This window comes from Mollisia scopiformis, assembly GCF_001500285.1.
Source record: "Mollisia scopiformis unplaced genomic scaffold LY89scaffold_1, whole genome shotgun sequence".
Lineage (NCBI taxonomy): Eukaryota > Fungi > Ascomycota > Leotiomycetes > Helotiales > Mollisiaceae > Mollisia > Mollisia scopiformis.
The window spans coordinates 971,002-992,110 of record NW_017263581.1 but is presented as its reverse complement, the minus strand read 5'-3'; the positions used below and the strand labels follow the sequence as shown (position 1 = coordinate 992,110).

The window sequence follows — 21,109 nt, the reverse complement described above, 5'->3', positions numbered from 1 at the left end:
GAGTTCTTTGAGGCTCTATGAGCACGTACCGCATTTCTTTAAAGACATGGGATTTTGCCACATAAGGAGCCTGGACTTTGAGCAAGGAAGTATCATGAGGTAGATAAGACTGAAAATTCGAGGAGCTATCAGCGTTATGGGATAGTTTAAGTGGGGCTGGTCTGAGAATGAAGACTTAAAAAGTGACTTATGTGATGTCGAATTCAAAAGCTATCAACTCTGCTGATCCGCATATCTTACAGATGCGGTATTCCATGCGCCATAACGCCCATATTTACCGTCCCAATGCATCATTTTACAGAAGCTGCCACCCGTACTGGAAAGACTCATTTCTTGCCCTTCTTCTTTCTGATGCTTCCTGTTGCTGCGGGACCACCGCCTTCAACAAGAACTGCATCCTCATCGCTTCCGGGTTTGCTGGCCTTGGCTGCTGCACCTGATTCGCCATCAAGCTCCTTCATGAATTCATCTTGGATCGACGCGCGCCTGGTCTTCCACCATTCCACCTCGGCCTCTGTTTGTGACTGAATATCATCCAGCTTTTGACGGAACATCGTGTTGGCTGCCATCTCGTTTGCAGATTGGAAAATCGTAGTGCCCCAATTCGGTGTAAGAGCATTTGCCTCCATAACTACGTCTTTAAGCTCTGCTTCCATCTCTTGCTCGGCCCTCAAAAACCGTTGCCACAGTGCATCTCCAACGCTGCCACGCTGTAGCAGTGTACTGCATGCTTGCTTTGCCGTTCTGATCTGAATTATTCGGTGGATGTCTTCGACGGCTCTTCTCAGGAGCGCAGCTCGTAGAACACTGTCCGGTACATTGGGAGCTTTCTCTTGCCCTTCAGCTGGCTCAAGATGAAGAAGTGAGAGGTAGATATTCCGTTGCATATGTGGAGGAAACCATGGCGCAAGAGTTGCAGATTGTGCTGCAATATCAATCAGTATATCATCTTTCTGCTGGGGATATCCATACTAACCAGCTTTCCGTTTTCGATAAACCGAAGAAAATGTGATCAAAGAGCCCACTAAAACCCCAATGTATCCAAATGCCATTGAGAGCCCAACCCAGTCAATTTCGAACATGGTGGGCAGAATTTAATGCGTCCCTGGATGTCCTGGCTGAGACCGGTGATGGTGTTTCTGGGATATGTATTAAGTAAGAGCGTGCGGAGTGAGTGTCCTGGTTGAAAATGGGAAAGAAATTATCGTATGCTCAGGATTGACAGTTGCGGGCGCAAAAATGTGTTCTCTGTGAATGATTTTAAGGCCAAGTATCGCTTTCACTTGGTTGCCCACTAAAATTAAACTTCGGAGACGGAATAACCCCTGTCGCTTCAGCCCGGAGCTAAGAGCCAGGCGCACCAGGCGGCACATATGACGACCACCATGCGTGAATCTTTGTCTTTCGGTCTGCTAAGGAGAAGAGCTCTCCGAAGCTTTCTTTCCACTTCTGCGCAGTCATATTTGCCCCTCGTTCTTCAACGTTCCCGCCGATACTCCATCCTTCATACATTCTCTACCCTGCTGCGATACAGTCGGTCCAGTCATTGCTGAATCGTCTGGAGTTCTGAAGTATCCATTTCTCAGCCTTTCCCCCACCATATCGGATATACAAACGCAACCATGTTGCTCCGATTTCGAGGTCCAGACGCGATGGTGCGCGTGAATATTGAACCATCGGACACCTTTGCGAAGCTTGGGGAGAAGGTTGGTAGACATAATATGGTTGTGTGTTTAGATTATTGATTGTTTTATAGCTTTCGGAAGTGCTCCCTTCGACGGTTGACTTCAATACCCTTACGCTGTCGCCAAAGCCCACTGGTGGAGAGATCAAGCTGCTGAAGGAAATAGCCAGACACAAGGTCTCGAAGATCGGACTGAAGTAAGTTGTAATGTCTTGCAGCGCAGAGTATCACCATTAATGGTGACCTTCAGACATGGCGACATGGTATTCATAACCTACAAGCACAAAGACGCATTAGCAAACGGCAACTCAAACGGTGCATCATATTCTACAAACGCATCTCAACCCTTCTCATCCTCGAACCGCCTCAACGGAACTGTAGTTCTACCCGCCGAAGACGTTCCAGTGATTGCGGAAGCCTTGAAGTCACCATCGGAGAAGATCAAGAACCCTTGGGAGGTGGTCAAGCAATCAGCGGTTGATGATAGGTTGGACAAGCAAAATGGCAAGATCCCTCGGAAGAAAGATCAGAAGATGTGCCAACACGGGGACAAGGGGATGTGCGATTACTGCATGCCGTTGGAGCCCTATAATGCAGAATATCTGGCAGAGAAGAAGATCAAGAATCTTTCCTTCCACTCACACCTACGAAAGATCAACTCCGCGACAAACAAGCCAGAATTGGGAAGCTCGTTCATGCCACCTCTGAGCGAACCATACTACAGAGTCAAGAAAAACTGCCCTTCGGGACATCCACAATGGCCAGAGGGTATCTGCACAAAATGTCAACCAAGCGCAATCACCTTACAGCCACAACCTTTCCGAATGGTCGATCATGTCGAGTTTGCGAATCCAGCTTTGATTGAGACTTTGCTCAACTTTTGGCGTCACTCGGGAGCACAACGTCTAGGATACTTATATGGACGATATGCCGAGTATACAGAGGTTCCTCTGGGCATCAAAGCCGTCATTGAAGCCATTTACGAGCCACCACAAGTCGACGAGGTGGATGGTGTTACTCTGAATGAATGGGAAAATGAGAAGGAGATCGATGAGGTTGCAAGACTATGTGGCCTGCAGAAGGTTGGAGTGATCTGGACTGATCTGCTGGATTCGGGCGTTGGTGACGGAACCGTTGTTTGCAAGAGACACATCGATTCCTACTACCTCTCTTCCCTTGAAATCACCTTTGCCGCACGACTCCAGGCCTTACACCCAAAGCCAACCAAGTGGAGCGACACTGGCATATTCGGCTCGAATTTTGTTACCTGCGTCGTAACCGGCGACGAAGCAGGCCAAATTGCGATATCTGCATATCAAGTCTCAAATTCGGCGGTGGAGATGGTTAGAGCCGACATTATCGAGCCATCTGCTGATCCTACAGTCATGATCGTCCGGAACGAAGAGGAAGACGAAGAAGCTGAGAACCGCGCCCGATATATCCCAGAAGTCTTCTATCGGAGAATTAACGAATATGGCAGAGCCGTCCAGGAAAACGCGAAGCCCTCGTTCCCAGTCGAATATCTTCTTGTCACGCTGACGCATGGCTTCCCAAGCGAAGCAAAGCCCCTCTTCACAGCTAATCCACCCTGCTTCCCCATTGAGAACCGCGCTGTCCTTGGCCAAGATCAAGAACTTCAAGATGTTTCTAAATGCTTAGGTCTTACCAAATCCTCCTCGAAGCAGAATGACGGCATCAATGCAGTATCCGACTTCCATCTTCTTTGCTTCCTCCACGGTGTTGGCATCTTGGGCAAGGTAATCCTTGCGTTGATCTTTCTTTCTTCGATTGTCCATACTAACAATTTCATAGGAGGAAGAAGCACTTCTCTGCCGCGTTGCAACGCAACACGATTTAGCTGATGGAACTGAGTTGACATCTACCCCTGGTTGGGCAACATTACTTACCATATTACAAACGACTGGTGAGAGACCCCCCAAAAGACCATCACCGTTTGAAGACGGTGATGGCGCCAGCGAACGCCTAGCTAAGAGGGTTGGCGGGGTAAGGCTAGAATAAGTGTAGGTGCACTATATAGCTTGATCCTCGAGGAATATAGGAAATTTGACGATTCGATAGACGATAGATTGGTTGGGTCTAGAAGGAAAGACTGGGACTCATCTTTCTGTCCTACGGGATGCTGGTAAAAGAAGCGATGATATCTGGGGAGGTTTGGGATTTCAGGTAGCGCGGTGCATATATGGCGTAGAAAAGGCTCGGGGCATTGCGAAGGTGCAAGTGAGCTATCAAGCCAAATACAATGCAATACAAGTACATACAAGCACACAACCTTGCCTCCCGTGACATTACAATAGCTAATTTGGAATATCATAACCTGTAAGAATTAGTGAGGCTAGATCATCATATGCTCTAACACCGAGACTACGTGCAACTAGGGTTTCGTCTGAAACATAAGGATTAGAAAAGCAGTTGTAATTCCATTGCTATGAACATCTAAAAGCTTTTGTGTATCTCATGCTTCGCACCGCTGAAGTCAATTTTTCAATTTTTCCTTTCCGCCAAGAAGAACGCCAAGGAGGAGATAGCAAGTCGGATTATGGCTATCTACAAAGGCTTGCCACCGATAAAGTCAGACCATCTGCGGACTTCCCCTGGGACACCCTCCTTTCGTGGGAGCTTTTCGCTCATGCAACGGGCGAACAGTTCAGCGGTCTGGTGGTGGATTAGTATTCATTTCAAGTAGGTAAGGATGGGGAGGGCATACCTTTGGCTCCATGAAGAGTGGGACACCGAAGTCAACTGCGTTACGACGCATCACATAGTCAACGTCCAAGACAGTCTTTCCTCTAGCTTGGGCAAGGTTGAAAACTCCGCGGATATCGTACTTCTGGAATACTTCTCTCAATGCTCTCTTGTCTGCCGTAGGAAACTCGATGACCTCAACAGAGACATTGTTCTTAGCAGTTAATTCGAGGAATTCCTTGACTTCCTTCTCGGCAGCATAGAGCTTGTACCCAAGAGGGGAGAGGTAATCAACAATAGCAGCGAGGACAGGCTTGGTTACATCTCCACCAAAGAGGAGACCCTCACCGGGCTCAGGCATGCGGAAGTTCATAGTTGCTTGCAGGGATGCCCAGTAAGCTTCCACAAGATCCTTTCCGAAGCAGGCAATTTCACCAGTGCTGGCCATTTCGACACCCAAGAAGGGGTCAGCGCCTGCGAGACGAGTCCAGGAGAATTGAGGAACTTTGGTCGCGAGATAGTCACGCTTGACAGCCATGAGATCAGTTGGTTCGGGAACATCGGTCCCAACGAGAGCTTTGGTGGCGACATCGATGAAGTTAAGGCCAAGGACTTTGCTGACGAAGGGGAAAGAACGAGAGGCACGCAAGTTACACTCGATGACCTTCAAGTGAGGAAGACCTCCCTCGGGATCATCAGCTTTGATAATTTGCATGTTAAATGGGCCTGTAGTCAGATTCAGTAAATTTCTTTTGTGTGCTTAGGAGAAAATATGCGTGTTTTAGGACTGCACCGACTCCGGAGTATGAATTCCAAGACAGCAAGGAATAGGAAGTTATCATGAGACTTACCAGTGATGCTCCAAGCCTTGGCGACCTTGACGGCAATTTCTTTGACACGGTCCATGGTGGATTGATCTAGAGAAGCAGGGGGGAGAACAAGGGTAGCATCACCAGAGTGGACACCGGCTTGCTCCACGTGTTCACTGACAGCACTACAGACAAATCAGTACACGCTCTTGACGGAGACTTAAACAAGAGCAAAATTTGACTTACTGAATAATTAATTGACCCTTTGAGGCGACGGCGTCAACATCAATTTCTTGAGCTCCTTCAATGAATTTGGTGATGACAACTGGGTGGTCTGGTGAAACGTTGCTGGCAGCCTCAAGTTTGTCTTTAAGGTCATCCTTGCTGCGAATGACAGTCATGGCAGCGCCGGACAGAACATAGGAAGGTCGAACGAGGACGGGGTAGCCAACTTCATCGGCAAAGGCTTCGGCATCAGCGACTGAAGTGAGCTCATTCCAGGCGGGCTGATCAACCCCAATACTGTCGAGAATGGCAGAGAACTTTTGTCTGTCCTCGGCCTTGTCAATGTCTTTAGGGTCAGTACCGAGAACCTTGCAATGGCCGGTTTCTTGGAGGCGGAGGGCGATGTTTTGGGGAAGTTGACTGGAGGAATTAGTATGTCAATGGCAGGTTCAGAGTGGAATTAAGCTTACCCGCCGACGGAGACGACAACGCCGGAAGCACTTTCGAGTTCACTGTAGCATGTTAGAACTGGGATTATCAACAAGGGAGAGTGAGCTAACTAGATGTCCAGAACACGCTAAAGAACCAATTAGCATTGCACGAAAGAGCTCTGCGAGCCGGAAGCAGGGTCATACCTCGTAGCTTAACTCCTCGAAGAAGAGCCTATCTGCCGTGTCGAAGTCTGTGGAGTATGTCTCGGGGTTGTACTGATGAGGAAGTTAGTATTGAGCAATGAACATGGAGGGCATTATCCTCTTACGTTAATCATTACGGTCTTCTTCCCCATGTCTCTGAGAGCAAGCACTGAACTGCTCGCGCACCAGTCGAACTCCACTGAAGAGCCGATCCTTTGATCAAATTAGCACCAGAGACGACCAAAAGATTGAAGGCGTGGGGAAACTTGCCTATAGACTCCGCTTCCTAACACGATGATTCCTCTATCATTGAATTCAACGTCATGGCTTGTAGCATTATAAGTTGTGTACTAAATGTCAATTAGCAGAAACGAATTAGAATTCAAGAAAAAGACTAACCAAATAATTTGTACTAGCAGGGAACTGGTATGACATTAGCAAGAATTTCAGCTGTATGTTAGGGAGCATAGAAGCCGACGTCTCATGCGAGCTTGATTTCCAAAATGTCCCAGAAATAAGGAATATTTGACGTCCTCTGAGAGCTCGACTTCCAAAATGACCCAGAAATAAGGGACAATTTGACGTATCGAAGAGCCAGACCTGCAAATATCCCAGAAATCGAAGGAGATTATGACATACCTCTGCAGCAAGAGTATCGATTCTCTTGACAAATGGCGTGATGCCAAAATTCTTTCTGCGAGCTCTAACCTCGTCCTCAGTGCTACCAACTGCTTTTGCAATCTGGCGATCACTGAATCCCATCTTCTTTGCTTTTTGCATGATTTCCTTCTTAATGCCATAGAGACTTCCGATGTCCTCGAGCTCATGGGTACAATCGACAATGTTTTGTAGCTTGTACAAAAACCACTTGTCAATCTTGCTCAACTCGTGAACGCGATCAACGGTATAGCCTTCATGAAGCATAGCTTGACCGACTGCCAACCATCGACGATCTGTTGGATTTGCCAACTCGTAGTCCAGATCCTCAAACTTATCGCCTTGGAGACCGATGAAGCGAGGGTCGACTTGGCGAATGGCTTTTTGAATAGACTCTTCAAATGTCCTACCGATAGCCATGACTTCTCCTACAGACTTCATAGCACTTCCAATATCACGCTTCACGTGCTGGAACTTGGCCAAATCCCAACGAGGAATCTTTGTAACTACATAGTCCAGAGAAGGTTCGAAGTTGGCGGTAGTAGTCTTGGTGACGGCATTTGGTAATTCTGGTAGAGTATGACCAAGTCCGATTTTCGCAGCAGTGTAAGCGAGGGGGTATCCAGTAGCCTTGGAAGCAAGAGCAGATGACCGGGAGAGACGAGCGTTGACTTCGATGACACGGTAGTCAAGTCCATCTGGCTGCAACGCATATTGAACGTTACACTCGCCAACTACACCTAAGTGTCTGACGATTTTGATAGCAGCAGAACGGAGCATGTGATATTCCTCATCACTCAAAGTCTGACTTGGTGCCACGACAATAGAGTCACCGGTGTGAATGCCGAGAGGGTCGAAGTTTTCCATGTTACAAACCGTGATGCAATTGTTACTCGCATCTCGAACAACCTCATACTCGACTTCTTTCCATCCCTTGAGAGATTTCTCAACCAAGATCTGGGGAGACAGAGTAAGGGATCTTGCAGCCATGTTTCGAAGTTCTTCTTCATTGTTTGCAAAGCCCGAGCCAAGACCACCAAGAGCATAGGCGGCTCTGACAATAATTGGGTAGCCAATTCCTTTGGCAGCTTCCAATGCATCGTCTACGGTGCCAACTGCAATCGACTTAGCAATTGGGATGTTGATCTCTCCAAGAGCCTTTGCGAAGAGATCTCGGTCTTCACTAGTCTCAAGTGTCTTGATGCTAGTACCGAGGACCTTAACACCATACCTCTCGAATATGCCCATACGCTCCATTTGTACACCAAGATTAAGGGCGGTCTGACCACCAAACGTGAGGAAGATACCATCTGGTCTCTCCCTCTCGATGACATATGTAACGTATTCCGGAGTGACTGGCAGGTAGTATACTTCGTCTGTGAGGACATGACTATAGAGACATTAGTATGGCATCCACCAATACATGAAGGGACTGGGGCCCTACGAAGTTTGGATGGTAGCAATGTTAGGATTGATGAGCACGGATGATACTCCAGCTTCCTTGAGAGCTTTCAATGCTTGAGAACCTGTGTAATAGTGTGTTAACGATGTTTCTACCACAATGACACTGGACTGCAACATGAATCCAAGCTGGAATAACTTTGAAGCTATTCCCAGAGTGACTCATTCTGCAGAGAACATTTTCACTGACCTGAATAATCAAACTCTCCTGCTTGTCCAATGCTCAAACCGCCAGATCCAATGACCAAAACTTTCTTCACATCAACGGGATTCGCTGCTCCCTTTATGACTCCACTCTCTAGGTATGCTTTCGCGTTTGGTGCAGTCTGTGACTGGTTTCGTGAGACGATGGAGCTCGAGAAAAGGCGGATCGATCTGGCATTCTTCGCAGCCTGGACTGGGCTTCTAGCGTAGAGGCATTGAGAAGAGGCTCTGGTGGTGAAACTCCTGCTTGCAGGTGCTCTGGCCTGGCGAAGGAGGGAGGAGCATGTTCTCCCTGCAATGCGAGTTGAGATGGCCATTGTGTGGAAGAGACTTCAATTGAAAGAGAAATCACTCAATTGAGTTTCCACAACAATGTAAAGCTCGTACGAGCCTTGTCGAAGTACTCTGGATTTTCTTTCGTGGAAAGAATTCGAGGTGTTGATCGTCGATCAGATGCCCCAAGGCGGTCTGATAAAATAGCTTCTGATAACAAACAAAGATTGGCGAGAGGGATGTTAAGTTTGTAATTTGGAAGGCTCGAAGTCACGCAGCATTGTCAACGAGGAGGAGGTAGCAGGTGCAGAGTATTCAGAGGCAAGAAGTTGGGAAGTTCAATGAGTTTTCTTTGCTAGGTACTTCAGAAATTTTTTAAGCACGACTGCGGGGTGGAGAGAACCCTGCGACATGGTCACCTTCGGTGAAAAAACCAAAGCACGATTTTACAATGCTAGACTAAACCCTTTTCGGCGCCCGCACGCAATCTTGCCTGGAAGAGACCAAATCATAAGATCCTCGTGGTTCACTACTGCAGACTTATGGATGGGTAAAGGAGGGGCGCCGCCATGTGAGGTGGGCAAGCTCGAAGACTTTTTGCTTCTTGCATTTCGGGTATGCACTTTGAAGCACGGGAGACCAATCGTAGATACGCCCAGGGGTAGCATGAGGTCAGGCCAATTACATCACAATATGTCGGAAGGTACCTGTTGAATTCTATATAGGTCTAATATTTACGTTGTCGCTTTTCCACTCGAGTGAAGTAGACTCCTCCTCCTAGACACTTTGTTAGATTCTACAGTACAAGAGTCTGATAATGGAAAGACGTGAATATTTCTCACGATGAGCATATCTCTCCCGAATAAGGCACCATGAAGGGCAAATTAGGTTAGGAGTAGCATTATACAGCATACGCACAAGGTCGCGTACAGCATAGAGACCACTTCCCCGCTGTTGTGGATCATCTCCTGCAAGAAAACACAGTTTCAAGCACTCATCAGTCAAATGCACATTTGTAACCAAATGCCGCAACGAGCTAGCTTGGTACCCAGGATTTCAACAATGTTAAACACGTGATGGAAGAGACTTCCAAGGTTGTTGAGACTTCGAGAGAGCTTTATTGGGTATCTCGTTGTACCAAGCTATATTGGACATCAACATCTAAGTTTTCTCTAGCCTGACAGCTGGGTTTCTTTCTATGAAAGCAAGGTCGCATTTGTGGCCTAACAACTCTCGAATATTATTCACCTGTGTTGGAGTTAGTAGATGTCCTAATTGTTGTTAACTTTTGATGACTTGCCTTGTATTTGATCATCGTCGGACGCTCCAAAGACAACCCCCAACCGAAAACGCGCAAATCTTTAGGCAGACCCATAGCCTCTAACATCTCAGGTCTGAACATGCCGCTGTTGCCAATCTCAACCAGCTTGTTCAGGCCCTTGTGGAAACTGAAAATCTCCATACTTGGCTCGGTGTAGGGATTATAGGCAGGTTTGAATCTCAAATCTTCAATGCCCATCTTGTTGAAGAAGATTTGCATGAATTCCATGAGTCCACCTAGTGACAATCCATAATCCGCAATGACACCTTCGACCTGATGAAACTCAGCAAGATGGGTGGCATCAACAGTCTCATTCCTAAAAACGCGGTCAATTGAGAAGTATCGAGCTGGAGGCGGTCTTCCGTCGGGACCCTTCTGAGAGGCCAGTTTGTGCAGCATGGCTGTCGAGATGGCGGTTGTATGAGTGCGGAGAACAAGCCGTAATGACTCATCTTCAGCCCAAGGATATCTGTACCCGATGGAGCCATACTTTCCTTCTTGATGGACTTCCTTCACGTTGTTCCAGTAACTCTCATAGTCCGCCGTATCGTCTTCTGTCTCGGCGTGGGGCTTGTCTGCTACTTTAGGGTCGGAGATGTAGAAGGTGTCTTGAAGGTCACGAGCGGGGTGTTGTTGTGGAACGAAGAGGGCGTCGAAGTTCCAGAAACCGGTCTCGACGAAACGGTTGGTCGGCATCTCTTCAAAGCCCATCTCGAAGAAGATTTGACGGAATTCGTGTCGGACCTTGTTCAATGGATGAAGAGCGCCAGCATTTTGATCTGCTCCGAGAGATTTGAAGTTATAAGGCTTGAAAGCAGCAGTTTTCCATGCACCCCTGGAAACTGTTAGCAATGTCATGCAGGGGTAGATACGGTAATTACGAGGCAAGCATGTCTGCTGTCAGGTCTGTCTCCTCCTTCACTATTTCAAGAGCGAACTTTGGCCCTTTGCGAACCTTGTAGCTGATGACCTTCTGCATCTTGACGAGCTTGCGCTTCTTCAAATCCGTAATAACTTTCGAGTCTGGATGTGTACGTGTCTTCGCTATGATCTGAAGTTGCTCTCGAGTTTCATCCTTTATTGACTCAGTCTGCAGTTGTTAGTCTAGGCATGAAGACATTGGACCATCATAACCTACAGAAGCTACTAGGCGCCCATCCTTTCCTTTGGCAATCCATTTTGACTTGAAAGCCTTGCCTTGACCAACCTTCACGACATTCTTGTCTCCGATAGCCTTCTCCAGTTCCTGAACGGTGAGCCCATCCATAGCCTTCTGCAACGCCTCGAAAACTCGCGCTTCATGGCTGCCATTGGCCTCAATTTCCACAGCTTCGGGTTCCAAGATGGCTTCTTCTCTGTCAATTGTATCATATGTGATCATAGCACGCGATCCCAGTCGGTCCAAGGCACTCTTAACATCGGCGGACTTATACCCAGCAAAGGCTTCCGAGGTAAGAATAGGTTCGGAATTGGACAGCTCGCGGAGAATTTCTGAGGTGAGATCTCCCTGCTGGCCATTTTGACTGGCGGCCATCGTATCGGAAGCTTTTGCACACTTCAAAGAAGTTGCGCGGGGTGTTTGTTCTCTGTGTCGAATTTTTGAGTCACAGTTGTATTTGATATAAATTTATCGTCAGCGGTCTCAGATTCGCTTGTCTAAAACAACCCCGCGTGCCCCGCTACGTTCACCCCTCTAGAGCAAGGCGGATCTGAAGAGACTCTAAAACCGACAATGCAGCTCTGGAGGTCCTAAGAGCTCATTCCCAGATTACACTAAAATTTAGAAACATGTCGCAGAAAATCGTTGTTCCGAAAACCCTTGACATACTCATCATCATTCGGGGCAATTCGATTCCATGAGAAATGGGAGGGTTCACAACGGAAAAGTGGTATCACCAAAACACACTGGAGTAAAGATCACAGGATAAGTCTGATATCTACATTCATTCTCGGACATAAAGTCTACCTTGATTCAGGTACATCGCCTTTTATGACACCTAGAGAGCCATCTAGAACCGTCCATATGTCTTTTTTCTGAGCCTTCTCCTTTCCCACGGACGGATCATCATACCCCAATAGCTGATGCAACCCCGACAGCCAGCGCTGCGACTCCTCCATAGCGCTACCACCAGCTTCTAGCTGATCTGAGATTATGTCCTTTGTTGCATTTCCGGAAGCTTTTGCTGCGAATGTCCAAGTCCGAGCCCGGTCTGAAGAATCTGGTTTTTCATGATGCATGAGTTCATCGTTGAAGGAAAGTGGACCTTCCAGACCTTTCCGTTGCAAACTCGACGTTGGCATAGGATGAGCTGGCAGTAAATGACTTTCTTCAGCAAGTCGGTCCAGACCTTGACTAGCTTCTTTGACTTGCTTGGCTAGACTGATTGTGAGGTGTGATCTTTGCTGAATAGCAGCCTTCTGTTCATTTGCTGTGAAGACCATTCTCTCCAAATACGGATACACAATTTGCATAGTATGAGATTGACGTGAGTCGTCCCAGGACTCTGCTATGCCAAACGCCTCTTCTTTCGATTCGGAGGTTGGAAGCTGCGAAACTCCTGTTGCTGAAACGATCAACTCCTCTCTTGCCTCTATATATCGCCCGTATTGCCTCTGAATAGATGCTAACTGGGCTGCGATGTAATCTTTTGCTCCATCGTCGTGACTTAGATTTTCTGGACCATCAGTCTCCGATGATCCATCTCCAGCTTTTTCCATCTCTGCCTCGATCCAATTAATCAACGCGTTTCGAGTCAGTCCTAGAGCTTGCATTCGGTCTCCTGGGCTGGCGGAAGTCATATCACTATCGGATCTGACTTTAGCTAACAGTTTCTGTTCCTTCTTCAAAAGGATTTTTGCTCGTAAGACAGATTTCTCTAACTGGTCAACCAAATCTTTGAGGTTCGTTCCCTGGGTCATAGAGCTAGAGGCGGTGTTGTTCAGAACTTCGGCTGGCACTTTCGGTAGCGACTCCACATCTTTGAGCGCTACCTTGGGATCAAGGTGCTCTGTGTTGGCAGCAGGCTTTTGCGACAAGGTATCGATATAGTCCTGGGAGATACCTAGACGCTCATGCTTTTGCTGCTGCATGATGAGATGGAGGAAGACGTCCATGCTTGAAGAGCCAGTTGACTGCGTGGGTACGCCTAGACTTCCAACTTCAGCGGCTGTTCCTTCACGGTGCTCCTTGCTGATTGCTGTGTACTCATTTTTGGCCTTGAGGTTGGCTCGGACACAGCGCAAATATTCCCTTTGAAGGCCTCTCACTCCATGAGGTGTAGGATCAGCAGTAGACGTTGGATTCACAAGCGATAAAGGTCGATTTAAGGTACGCGCTTCGGAAGTGTCCAATTGTGAGATAAGATGTGAAGACAAGACTTGTCGAACCTTTGATGCTTCATGTCTTGGCTTGATATATGGCTCTAGCGACGATTGAACCTTTTGCAAAGATACCGGAATCTCTACTCGTTCTTCCATACTGAATGTCGTTGAAGCAAGTATTGTGTTTATGCCGACTTCAAGCTGCCTTGAACTGGATCCTCGGAAAGATAGCCACCAAAATGATGTAAATAGACCCGATTGGATCTGCACAGTGTGTCGAGGTATTGGTGAATCAGAAGTACTCTCCTGAATCACTTAGGGAGGAATCATTAGGAAGTACTTTGTTGTGTTTTCCACTTCAAACCCCAAACGCGTCGCTTGGTAAGGCAACGTGCAGGGATGAGACGTGGCGAGATATTTGGTAGATACTCTAGACACAGAATATGGCCGTATGTTGATGATTTCTTAGACGTATTGATCACAGATTTCGTACTTTGACTGCACAGAGTAGTGGTGGTTTCATTAAGCTGCAAACTTGATATCCTTGCCCTAGTCGCGATGCAGATTGGTGTGGTGCGGTGCCTGAGCCGCAGATCGGGAACGTTCGCGCTAACTAAATTCTGCTTTTCTACAACAACGAAATTGTTCTTCTTGGAGGGGCAGTCGTTTTTTTATGACCACGCGAAGACCCATCTAGTATGAATCTATGGTAGGCGAATACTGGTCGATCTCATCCTGCAAATTCACTTGCGATATTCTCGACGTTCCTTAATATCGCGTGCAGTGTCTACTTCGATTCAGGTTGCCATCTTGAATACCATACCACAAGATGACGGACCAACAGCGCGATGTGTCGCAGTACAAGTACTCAGCGATGTCCAACCTGGTCCTCCAGGCGGACCGTCGCTTTGTTACTCGTCGCAACGATGAAGTTACAGGAGACCCAGAATCACTTGCTGGGAGACTCAGTATCCGGGATATGGGCTCACGAAATGCTCGCGACGATGCGCCAAAGCAGAAGAAGAAGGCTTCTGGACTGCCCGATATCGAGAGAGGTGGCCTACAAGAGGGACAAGATGTTCTAGAGCGGGAGCAACGAAAGCGAAAGCGCGGCGAACCTGCACAACTCCGTGGGACTGGAATATTGTCTGCGGCGGATGCTTTGGTAGAAGGCATCGTGTATCGACCAAGAACTTCAGCAACTAGGGCGACTTACGATTTAATTCTGACCACTGTGGCCAACAATCTTGGAGATGTCTCCCACGAAATCGTCAGGAGTGCAGCGGATGCGGTCCTGGAGTATCTGAAGGACGACGATATGAAGGATTTCGACAAGAAGAAAGAAATCGATGACCTTCTAGGTGCCTCGTTGAGCCCGAAGCAATTCAATGAGCTCGTCAATCTGGGGAAGAAAATTACAGATTATGAAGCACAGGACGAGGACGAAGTAATGGGTGACGGAGAAGCTGGCGCAGAAGACGGTGCAGAAATCGATGATCGCCAGGGAGTTGCTGTGGTGTTCGATGAGAATTCAGAAGATGAGGACGGCCAAGAAATGGTAAACGAGGTCCGCGACGAATCATCTGAGGATGAGGATGATATTGAAGATCGACCGGGTGCCGAGGAAGCTGCTACTGCTGGCGGAGCTGGAGAAGACCGAGACAATGAAGCACAAGAGCTTCCAGAGGAGGAAGCAATTATCATTGACTCCGCTACGACAGAAGATCGCGGTGGGAAGGACAAGGAGAAGAGTTTCATACCCGCCAGAGAAATTGATGCCTATTGGCTCCAGAGACAAATCGGCTCGATATATTCAGACGCCCATATTCAACAAGTCAAGACACAAGAGGCTCTTCATATCCTATCTGGTGCACCGGAAGAAGAGGGAGGGGAAGAGCGACCATTACGAGAGATTGAGAATGATCTTGCAGAATTATTTGACTGGGAGAACCATGAACTTGTCCACAAACTTATCGCTAATCGCGACAAAGTTGTTTGGCTTACTCGGTTAGCTAGAGCGGAGGATGCTGAGGCTCGAGGGGTCATCGAACGAGAGATTGCCTCTGAAGGTCTGCGTTGGATTCTGGACGAGCTGCGTGGCGTCTCATCCTCCGGTGATGGGTCAAAGAAGCGAAAATTGGAGATTAAGATGGACATTGATGCCCCTAATTCATTCGCAAATGGCACCACCAAGGCTGAAGACAACGGTGACGGTGGTCTTGTTGGTGGTCTTCAGCCGCGGAAACTCATCAACCTCGAGAATCTAATTTTCGACCAAGGAAATCATCTAATGACAAACCCGAAAGTCAAGCTGCCTGAAGGCTCAACTAAGCGAACGTTCAAGGGCTACGAAGAAATTCATGTTCCAGCGCCGAAGAAGCGTAATGAACCAGGTGATCGCGATATCCCTGTGACTGAGATGCCAGAATGGGCTCGAGTGCCTTTCAAGTCCGCAACAAAACTCAATAAGATCCAGTCAAAATGTTTCCCCCAGGCCTTCAATGATGATGGTAACATGCTGATATGTGCTCCCACTGGCAGTGGCAAGACCAATGTCGGCATGCTGACCATCTTGCGAGAGATTGGCAAGAATCGAAATCCAGACACCGGAGAGATCAATCTGGATGCATTTAAGATTGTCTACATTGCTCCATTGAAGGCTCTTGTGCAAGAGCAAGTTGGCAATTTTGGTGCTCGGCTGAAGGAATACGGTATCCAAGTCTCTGAATTGACTGGTGATCGACAACTCACGAAGCAGCAAATTGCTGATACACAGATCATTGTCACAACACCTGAGAAATGGGATGTCATCACACGAAAAGCTACAGATTTGAGTTACACCAATCTTGTCAGGCTGATCATTATCGATGAGATCCATCTTCTACATGATGACCGTGGACCAGTCTTGGAAAGTATTGTCAGCAGAACGATCAGGAAGATGGAGCAAACTGGAGATCCTGTTCGTCTTGTTGGTCTCTCTGCCACACTGCCGAATTATCGTGATGTTGCCAGCTTTCTTCGAGTCGACCCCACAAAAGGCATGTTTCATTTCGATGGCTCATACCGCCCTTGTCCTCTCCGACAAGAGTTCATTGGCATTACTGAGAAGAAAGCCATCAAGCAACTGAAGACCATGAATGATATCACCTATACCAAAGTTCTGGAACATGTCGGGACCAATCGCAACCAAATGATTATCTTTGTGCACTCTCGCAAGGAGACTGCTAAGACCGCTAGATACGTCCGAGACAAAGCACTGGAGATGGAAACCATCGGACAGATCCTCAGAAGTGATGCTGGTAGCAGGGAAGCTCTCAATGCCGAAGCTGAGACTGTGAACGACCGTGAATTGAAGGACGTTCTTCCTTATGGTTTCGGAATTCATCATGCAGGCATGAGCAGACCAGATCGTACGTCAGTTGAAGATCTGTTCAACGACGGCCTCATCCAAGTACTTGTTTGTACTGCTACTTTGGCCTGGGGTGTCAATCTTCCTGCACATACAGTTATTATCAAGGGGACACAAGTTTACTCGCCCGAGAAAGGTAGCTGGGTCGAGCTAAGTCCACAAGATGTCCTTCAGATGCTTGGACGTGCTGGTCGCCCGCAGTATGACACATATGGAGAAGGTATAATCATAACCACTCAAACCGAAATGCAGTACTACCTGTCCTTACTGAACCAACAACTTCCGATCGAAAGTCAATTTGTTAGTCGACTTGCGGACAATCTCAATGCGGAAATTGTGCTTGGAAATGTTCGTAGTCGAGACGAAGGTGTTGAATGGCTCGGGTACACGTATCTCTTTGTTCGAATGTTACGCTCTCCTGGTCTCTATAGCGTCGGCGCCGATTATGAGGATGACAATACCCTGGAGCAGAAGCGCGTTGACCTCATACACTCTGCTGCCGTCGTCTTAGAAAAGTCAAACCTAGTCAAATATGACAAGAAGACTGGAAAGTTGCAAGCTACGGAACTCGGTCGTATCGCTTCGCATTACTATATCACACACAGTTCGATGCTGACCTACAATCATCACATCCAGCCCTCCATCACGCCCATTGAGCTGTTCCGAGTCTTTGCTCTAAGCGACGAATTCAAATATATCCCAGTCCGGCAAGACGAAAAATTGGAGTTGGCAAAACTCCTAGGCCGCGTGCCAATCCCTGTTAAAGAGAGTATCGAGGAACCCCATGCGAAGATCAACGTACTCTTACAGGCCTACATTTCACGACTCAAGCTAGAGGGTCTGGCCCTGATGGCTGATCTGGTGTATGTCACACAGTCTGCTGGTCGTATCTTGAGAGCCATCTTCGAGATTACTCTCAAGAAGGGATGGTCATCCGTGGCGAAGACTGCACTGGAATTGTGCAAGATGGCCGAAAAGCGAATGTGGCCGACTATGACACCGTTGCGCCAATTTCCTGGCTGTTCACGAGACATCATCCAGAAAGCCGAAAGAATAGACGTTCCTTGGGCAAGCTACTTTGACTTGGATCCGCCACGAATGGGTGAGCTTCTCGGCCTCCCTAAGAACGGTAGAACAGTTTGCAATCTTGTGGCCAAGTTTCCACGGGTGGAGGTGCAAGCACAAGTCCAGCCAATGACTCGGTCAATGCTCCGAGTCGAGTTAACAATCACCCCTAACTTTGAATGGGACGATGAGATTCATGGTACTGCTGAAAGTTTCTGGATTATTGCAGAAGATTGCGATGGAGAGGACATCCTATTTCACGATCAATTCATTCTCCGCAAAGACTTCGCACAGGCAGAGATGAATGAACACATCGTTGAGTTCACCGTGCCGATCACAGAGCCCATGCCGCCAAATTATTTCGTCTCTGTCATCTCTGACCGATGGATGCACTCGGAAACTAAATTAGCAGTATCTTTCCAGAAACTCATCCTACCAGAGAAGTTTCCTCCCCACACGCAGCTACTAGATCTGCAACCACTTCCAGTTGCTGCGCTCAAGACTGATGATTACCGGGCACTTTATCCAAAATGGGAGCGATTCAATAAGATTCAAACACAGACTTTCAACTCTCTATTTTCCACGGATGAAAATGTATTCGTCGGGGCTCCAACTGGAAGTGGCAAGACGGTTTGTGCAGAGTTCTCCTTGCTTCGCCATTGGTCTAAGCCCGATGCTGGTCGAGCTGTGTACATCGCTCCCTTTCAAGAGTTTGTCGATCTCCGACATCAAGACTGGCAAGAACGTTTCTCTGGCCTACGCGGCGGAAAAGAAATTGTTAAGCTGACCGGGGAAACCACTGGTGATCTGAAACTTCTTGAAAGAGGCGATTTGATTCTGGCCACACCAGCTCAGTGGGACGTCCTCTCGCGGCAATGGCAACGCCGAAAGAATGTCCAAACAATTCAGCTGTTCATTGCCGACGAACTGCACATGCTTGGAGGCCAAGCTGGATTTGTGTACGAGATTGTTGTGTCACGCATGCACTACATTCGCTCTCAAACCCAACTGCCCTTGAGAATCATTGGCCTTAGTGTTTCCCTCTCGAACGCAAGAGACATTGGAGAATGGATCGATGCAAAGAAACACAATATTTACAACTTCAGCCCGCATGTTCGATCGGTCCCTCTAGAGCTTCACATTCAGTCCTTCACAATCCCTCATTTCCCATCACTTATGCTTGCTATGGCAAAGCCTACCTATCTCTCAATCTTGCAAATGTCTCCTGACAAGCCTGCCCTCGTGTTTGTCCCCAGTCGGAAACAGGCTCGTGCCACAGCAAGAGATCTGCTGGCAGCCTGCGTAGCTAGCGACGACGAAGATCGTTTCTTGCACGCCGATGTGGCACAAATGAAGCCTTTGCTGGAGCGCATTCGTGAAGAGGCATTAGCTGAGGCAGTATCTCACGGTGTTGGCTATTACCACGAGGCTCTGAGTACAAGCGATAAGCGCATCGTCAAGCATCTTTATGACAATGGAGCCATTCAGGTGTTGGTTGCATCTCGTGATGTATGCTGGGAACTGGACTGTACTGCACATTTGGTTATTGTGATGGGAACTCAATACTACGAAGGCCGGGAGCACCGATATGTCGACTACCCACTTAGTGAGGTCCTACAGATGTTTGGCAAAGCTTCCCGTCCCCTCGAAGACAAGATCAGCAAAGGGGTGCTTATGGTTCCAGCAGTCAAGCGAGAATACTACAAGAAATTCTTGAACGAGGCTCTACCTATTGAAAGTCATCTTCAAGTCTATCTCCACGATGCCTTTGTGTCTGAGATCAGCACGAAGATGATCGAGTCTGCCGAGGATGCCATCAGCTGGACCACATTCACGTACTTTTACCGTCGTCTTCTCGCCAATCCAAGCTATTACAGCTTGACAGATACGACCCACGAAGGTCTCAGTGCGCATTTATCGGAACTCGTTGAAAGCACTTTGAAGGACCTCGCCGAAACAAAGATCATTGATTTGGATGAAGAGGATGACTCCGTCACGCCACTCAATGCTGCCATGATTGCCGCATATTACAATATCTCCTACATCACCATGCAAACCTTCCTGCTCTCCCTGAGCGGGAGAACGAAGCTCAAGGGAATTCTGGAAATTATTACATCCGCTACCGAATTCGAATCTATCCAGATCAGAAGACACGAGGACAATCTACTTCGTCGGATATACGACCGAGTCCCTGTCAAGATGGCACAGCCAAGCTTCGATTCCCCCCATTTCAAAGCCTTTGTTCTTCTCCAGGCACATTTCTCCAGGATGCAGCTCCCAATCGATCTGGCTAAGGACCAGGAAATCATATTGACCAAGGTGCTTGGGCTGCTTAGTGCGACTGTTGATGTCCTCTCTTCCGATGGCCATCTCAATGCCATGAACGCTATGGAAATGTCTCAAATGGTTGTTCAGGGCATGTGGGATCGTGATAGCCCGTTGAAGCAGATACCACACTTTACCCCAGAAGTGATCAAAGCTGCCAACGAGTCCGGGTATGTTCCCCTCTCAGCTCCACCTTATTCGAGTGCTAATCATTTTTTCTACTGTAGGGTCAAAGACATCATCGAGTTCATGGAAGCCATGGACCCATCTGAAAATCCTGATTATGCAGCCCTTGTACAGCGTCTAGGACTTTCCCAAAGCCAGTTGGCTCAAGCGGCAAACTTCACGAATTCAAAATACCCCAATATCGAACTTGATTTCGAAGTCGAAGACCCCGATGAGATCACCGCTGGTGCTGCGGCTTATATTAAAGTCAAGATCACGAGAGAAGTAGACGAGGAGGACGAATCGGCAGATGTGGATACGACTGTCCATGCGCCATTCTACCCAACGAAGAAGATGGAGAACTGGTGGTTGGTAGTCGGAGACGAGAGCTCCAAGACATTGCTTGCGATCAAGCGGATCACCATAGGAAAGTCGTTGAATTTGCGACTCGAGTACACGGTGCCGACACCTGGAAAGCACGACCTGAAGCTCTTCTTGATGAGCGATAGTTATGTCGGTGTCGATCAAGATCCCAGCTTCAGTGTGAACGTCGCGGAGGGTATGGATGAAGATGAGGAGGACGAAGAGGACGAATGAGTTATGTCAGTTCCACCCAGCAGACTCGATTGTATAGTAAAGCGAAATGAAGGAAGTGCTGTTTGGTCAATAAGCCGTTGTGCCTGGCTTTCACGGCCGTTGAGGAGGGGTGGCACAATCTTTCAACCCGGCCTTGTGACGATGTTGTACCTTCTTCTGTGTGATTGGTGTCCGGCAGATAGAGAAGTTTCTCGTCAAGTTGTTGGCTCTGGTGTTCATCTGAGAACGGTGAGCTGCTTCCATCACCAATCGTTC

The 21,109-nt window shown here is 47.9% G+C and overlaps 6 protein-coding genes across 6 annotated transcripts; 2 read left to right on the top strand and 4 right to left on the bottom strand.

Annotated features, from left to right (window-relative positions):
* Positions 1-150: 150 nt before the first annotated feature.
* Positions 151-1,260, bottom strand: LY89DRAFT_712984 (uncharacterized protein). The gene is made up of 2 exons (XM_018218015.1): positions 977-1,260; positions 151-925 (listed from the first exon to the last, which is right to left on the bottom strand). Exons 1-2 carry the CDS (start codon positions 1,080-1,082, stop codon positions 327-329), a joined length of 705 nt encoding a protein of 234 aa, XP_018078401.1. The 5' UTR covers positions 1,083-1,260; the 3' UTR covers positions 151-326.
* Positions 1,261-1,414: 154 nt separating this feature from the next.
* Positions 1,415-3,902, top strand: LY89DRAFT_679299 (nuclear protein localization protein 4). Its single transcript, XM_018213841.1, has 5 exons — positions 1,415-1,706; positions 1,757-1,881; positions 1,935-3,441; positions 3,497-3,608; positions 3,694-3,902. The coding sequence occupies exons 1-5, from the start codon at positions 1,623-1,625 to the stop codon at positions 3,696-3,698; spliced, it is 1,833 nt and encodes a 610-aa protein (XP_018078400.1). The 5' UTR covers positions 1,415-1,622; the 3' UTR covers positions 3,699-3,902.
* Positions 3,903-4,109: 207 nt separating this feature from the next.
* Positions 4,110-9,032, bottom strand: LY89DRAFT_703280 (carbamoyl-phosphate synthase-like protein arginine-specific large chain). The gene is made up of 13 exons (XM_018217310.1): positions 8,365-9,032; positions 8,158-8,239; positions 6,696-8,103; positions 6,456-6,479; positions 6,327-6,406; positions 6,182-6,269; positions 6,057-6,128; positions 5,982-5,998; positions 5,892-5,933; positions 5,443-5,841; positions 5,239-5,381; positions 4,410-5,113; positions 4,110-4,357 (listed from the first exon to the last, which is right to left on the bottom strand). The coding sequence occupies exons 1-13, from the start codon at positions 8,693-8,695 to the stop codon at positions 4,250-4,252; spliced, it is 3,498 nt and encodes a 1,165-aa protein (XP_018078399.1). The 5' UTR covers positions 8,696-9,032; the 3' UTR covers positions 4,110-4,249.
* A 326-nt stretch (positions 9,033-9,358) lies between these two features.
* Positions 9,359-11,506, bottom strand: LY89DRAFT_776235 (phenylalanyl-tRNA synthetase alpha chain; the record flags this gene model as incomplete). The annotated part of the gene is made up of 4 exons (XM_018222025.1): positions 9,359-9,899; positions 9,952-10,807; positions 10,854-11,062; positions 11,111-11,506. 4 exons carry the CDS (start codon positions 11,504-11,506, stop codon positions 9,813-9,815), a joined length of 1,548 nt encoding a protein of 515 aa, XP_018078398.1. The 3' UTR covers positions 9,359-9,812.
* Positions 11,507-11,902: 396 nt separating this feature from the next.
* Positions 11,903-13,825, bottom strand: LY89DRAFT_679296 (uncharacterized protein). The gene has a single exon (XM_018213840.1). It carries the CDS (start codon positions 13,447-13,449, stop codon positions 11,935-11,937), a length of 1,515 nt encoding a protein of 504 aa, XP_018078397.1. The 5' UTR covers positions 13,450-13,825; the 3' UTR covers positions 11,903-11,934.
* A 115-nt stretch (positions 13,826-13,940) lies between these two features.
* LY89DRAFT_776233 (Sec63-domain-containing protein) lies at positions 13,941-20,961 on the top strand. The gene is made up of 2 exons (XM_018222024.1): positions 13,941-20,262; positions 20,320-20,961. The coding sequence occupies exons 1-2, from the start codon at positions 14,123-14,125 to the stop codon at positions 20,852-20,854; spliced, it is 6,675 nt and encodes a 2,224-aa protein (XP_018078396.1). The 5' UTR covers positions 13,941-14,122; the 3' UTR covers positions 20,855-20,961.
* The last annotated feature ends 148 nt before the right edge of the window (positions 20,962-21,109 follow it).

Bases quoted from the DNA above. Each gene is read 5' to 3' on its own strand.
- LY89DRAFT_712984 (XM_018218015.1), bottom strand. From the start codon at position 1,082: ATGTTCGAAATTGACTGGGTTGGGCTCTCAATGGCATTTGGATACATT. The intron at 926-976 runs GTTAGTATGGAT...TTGATATTGCAG, and splicing joins TTATCGAAAACGGAAAGCTG to CACAATCTGCAACTCTTGCG.
- LY89DRAFT_679299 (XM_018213841.1), top strand. From the start codon at position 1,623: ATGTTGCTCCGATTTCGAGGTCCAGACGCGATGGTGCGCGTGAATATT. The intron at 1,707-1,756 runs GTTGGTAGACAT...ATTGTTTTATAG, and splicing joins TTGCGAAGCTTGGGGAGAAG to CTTTCGGAAGTGCTCCCTTC. The intron at 3,442-3,496 runs GTAATCCTTGCG...ACAATTTCATAG, and splicing joins GTGTTGGCATCTTGGGCAAG to GAGGAAGAAGCACTTCTCTG.
- LY89DRAFT_703280 (XM_018217310.1), bottom strand. From the start codon at position 8,695: ATGGCCATCTCAACTCGCATTGCAGGGAGAACATGCTCCTCCCTCCTT. The intron at 8,240-8,364 runs GTCAGTGAAAAT...ACTATTACACAG, and splicing joins AGGAGAGTTTGATTATTCAG to GTTCTCAAGCATTGAAAGCT. The intron at 5,114-5,238 runs GTAAGTCTCATG...ATCTGACTACAG, and splicing joins CAAGGCTTGGAGCATCACTG to GCCCATTTAACATGCAAATT.
- LY89DRAFT_679296 (XM_018213840.1), bottom strand. From the start codon at position 13,449: ATGGAAGAACGAGTAGAGATTCCGGTATCTTTGCAAAAGGTTCAATCG.
- LY89DRAFT_776233 (XM_018222024.1), top strand. From the start codon at position 14,123: ATGACGGACCAACAGCGCGATGTGTCGCAGTACAAGTACTCAGCGATG. The intron at 20,263-20,319 runs GTATGTTCCCCT...TTTCTACTGTAG, and splicing joins AAAGCTGCCAACGAGTCCGG to GGTCAAAGACATCATCGAGT.